The following is a 1453-nucleotide window of genomic DNA, read 5'->3' as shown; positions in this document are numbered from 1 at the left end:
ATCATCGGCGGGGGCATAAATCCTCCATCTGAACCCACTGGGTTCCGGTGGTCAATGCAAAAATCCAAACATGCCATCTGAATCTTGACTAATTTGAACTTATCTTCTTCTTCTGACTGGGTATCTCTCTGTCTCTTCTCCTCCTCCTCCTCCTCCACCTCCTCCTCCTCTTCTTCTTCCTCAGTCATCTGCTCATCCATGGGGTCTGGGCTGATGGGGTGTCGCTGGTCGGCTCCCTCTGTGGTGGCTACCTGCCATAATACCCTCCATGTCTTGCGCTGCCGTGGTGTGAACCGGTACTGTGCGCTCGTCCATTCATGCTCGACCTGCGTTCGGGCGAAAAACATCAACATCTGCTGGCATGGCCTCACGTGCTCGGCGATGCTCTCCTCGTCCATGTATGCCTGCAACGGGGTGTGGCGGGTCTGGTGTCGCTCTGTGCGGATGGCCTCGATGCGGACGAAGTGGCCCAGCCGTGTGATGACTCGCTGGCTGGTACGGGCAACCTGCCCCATGGCCTCCCAGATGGCCCTCGCGGCCAGTTCATTTGGGGCACGTGGTGTCATCGTCGGGGCGCTGCACGCAGTTGACCAGATCATTGGGTGCGATGTTGGTCAAGTACACCCGGCCATCTGGTCCGCCGCAGCCATGGGTTGGCTTCATCGTGCTCCCCGGCCTGGATGACATTGCTGGTCTGCCGTTGCTGTTCCCGGTAAAACCGCTCCAGCTCATCAATGACATGGCTGGCTCTGTTCTGGTCTGGCGTGCCGGTGTGCTCAGTAGTCTCCTTAGTCTGGATCTGTATGTAGTGGGAGCCCTTGCGCGATGCAAATACCTGCTGGAACTGCACCTTCTGGCATGATCTGTCCACCTCATCCTGTGCTGCCGTACGCTTTTGTGGCGCTGTACGGCCACGGCTGGGATATGGCGACCAGCTGTGCTTGTTCTGCCAGTGCTTGCGCATGGTGTTCATGTTCCCTGCCACATACTGGCACTGGGGATCCCGCTGGCACCTGTAGCCATCTTGAATGGGTAGTTCCGGGATTGGTTCATTCAGTATTGTGGGCAGTGTTAACTGTGTAGTATGTGGGCAGTGTTAACTGTGTAGTATCTCGAGCCACATTGTCCCACTGTTCAATGTTCTCCTTTATCTGCTGAACCACCGCATGCTTTAGCTGATGGGCCTTGCCTTTCAGATGCTGTTCAATCTCGGTTGGCCACACAGCGTGCTTGCACCGGCGGCATATGATAATGAGGTATGATTCACAGTGGATAAATAATTGATGTTCCATGTCGATGCTGGGTCTGTCTTGTGCATTGAATATATATATATTTCCTTCATTCAGTGTCTTTGTGTGAAACTTGACAGATCTGATCTGGTGTGAATGTTTGTTTTTCTGTGTTTAAAATCACTCCAGAATGAAGCCTTTCAGTTTTCTTATATGTTTTGCTA

At 53.3% G+C, this 1453-nt stretch overlaps 1 protein-coding gene across 1 annotated transcript; it reads right to left on the bottom strand.

Annotated features, from left to right (window-relative positions):
* Positions 1-595: 595 nt before the first annotated feature.
* Positions 596-1023, bottom strand: HCAG_09253 (predicted protein; the record flags this gene model as incomplete). The annotated part of the gene is made up of 2 exons (XM_001535767.1): positions 596-978; positions 1014-1023. The coding sequence occupies 2 exons, from the start codon at positions 1021-1023 to the stop codon at positions 596-598; spliced, it is 393 nt and encodes a 130-aa protein (XP_001535817.1).
* Positions 1024-1453: the final 430 nt, after the last annotated feature.

Source organism: Histoplasma capsulatum, genomic scaffold (assembly GCF_000149585.1).
Source record: "Histoplasma capsulatum NAm1 scaffold_121 genomic scaffold, whole genome shotgun sequence".
NCBI classification, from domain to species: domain Eukaryota; kingdom Fungi; phylum Ascomycota; class Eurotiomycetes; order Onygenales; family Ajellomycetaceae; genus Histoplasma; species Histoplasma mississippiense.
This window is presented reverse-complemented; position numbering and strand designations above follow the sequence as displayed.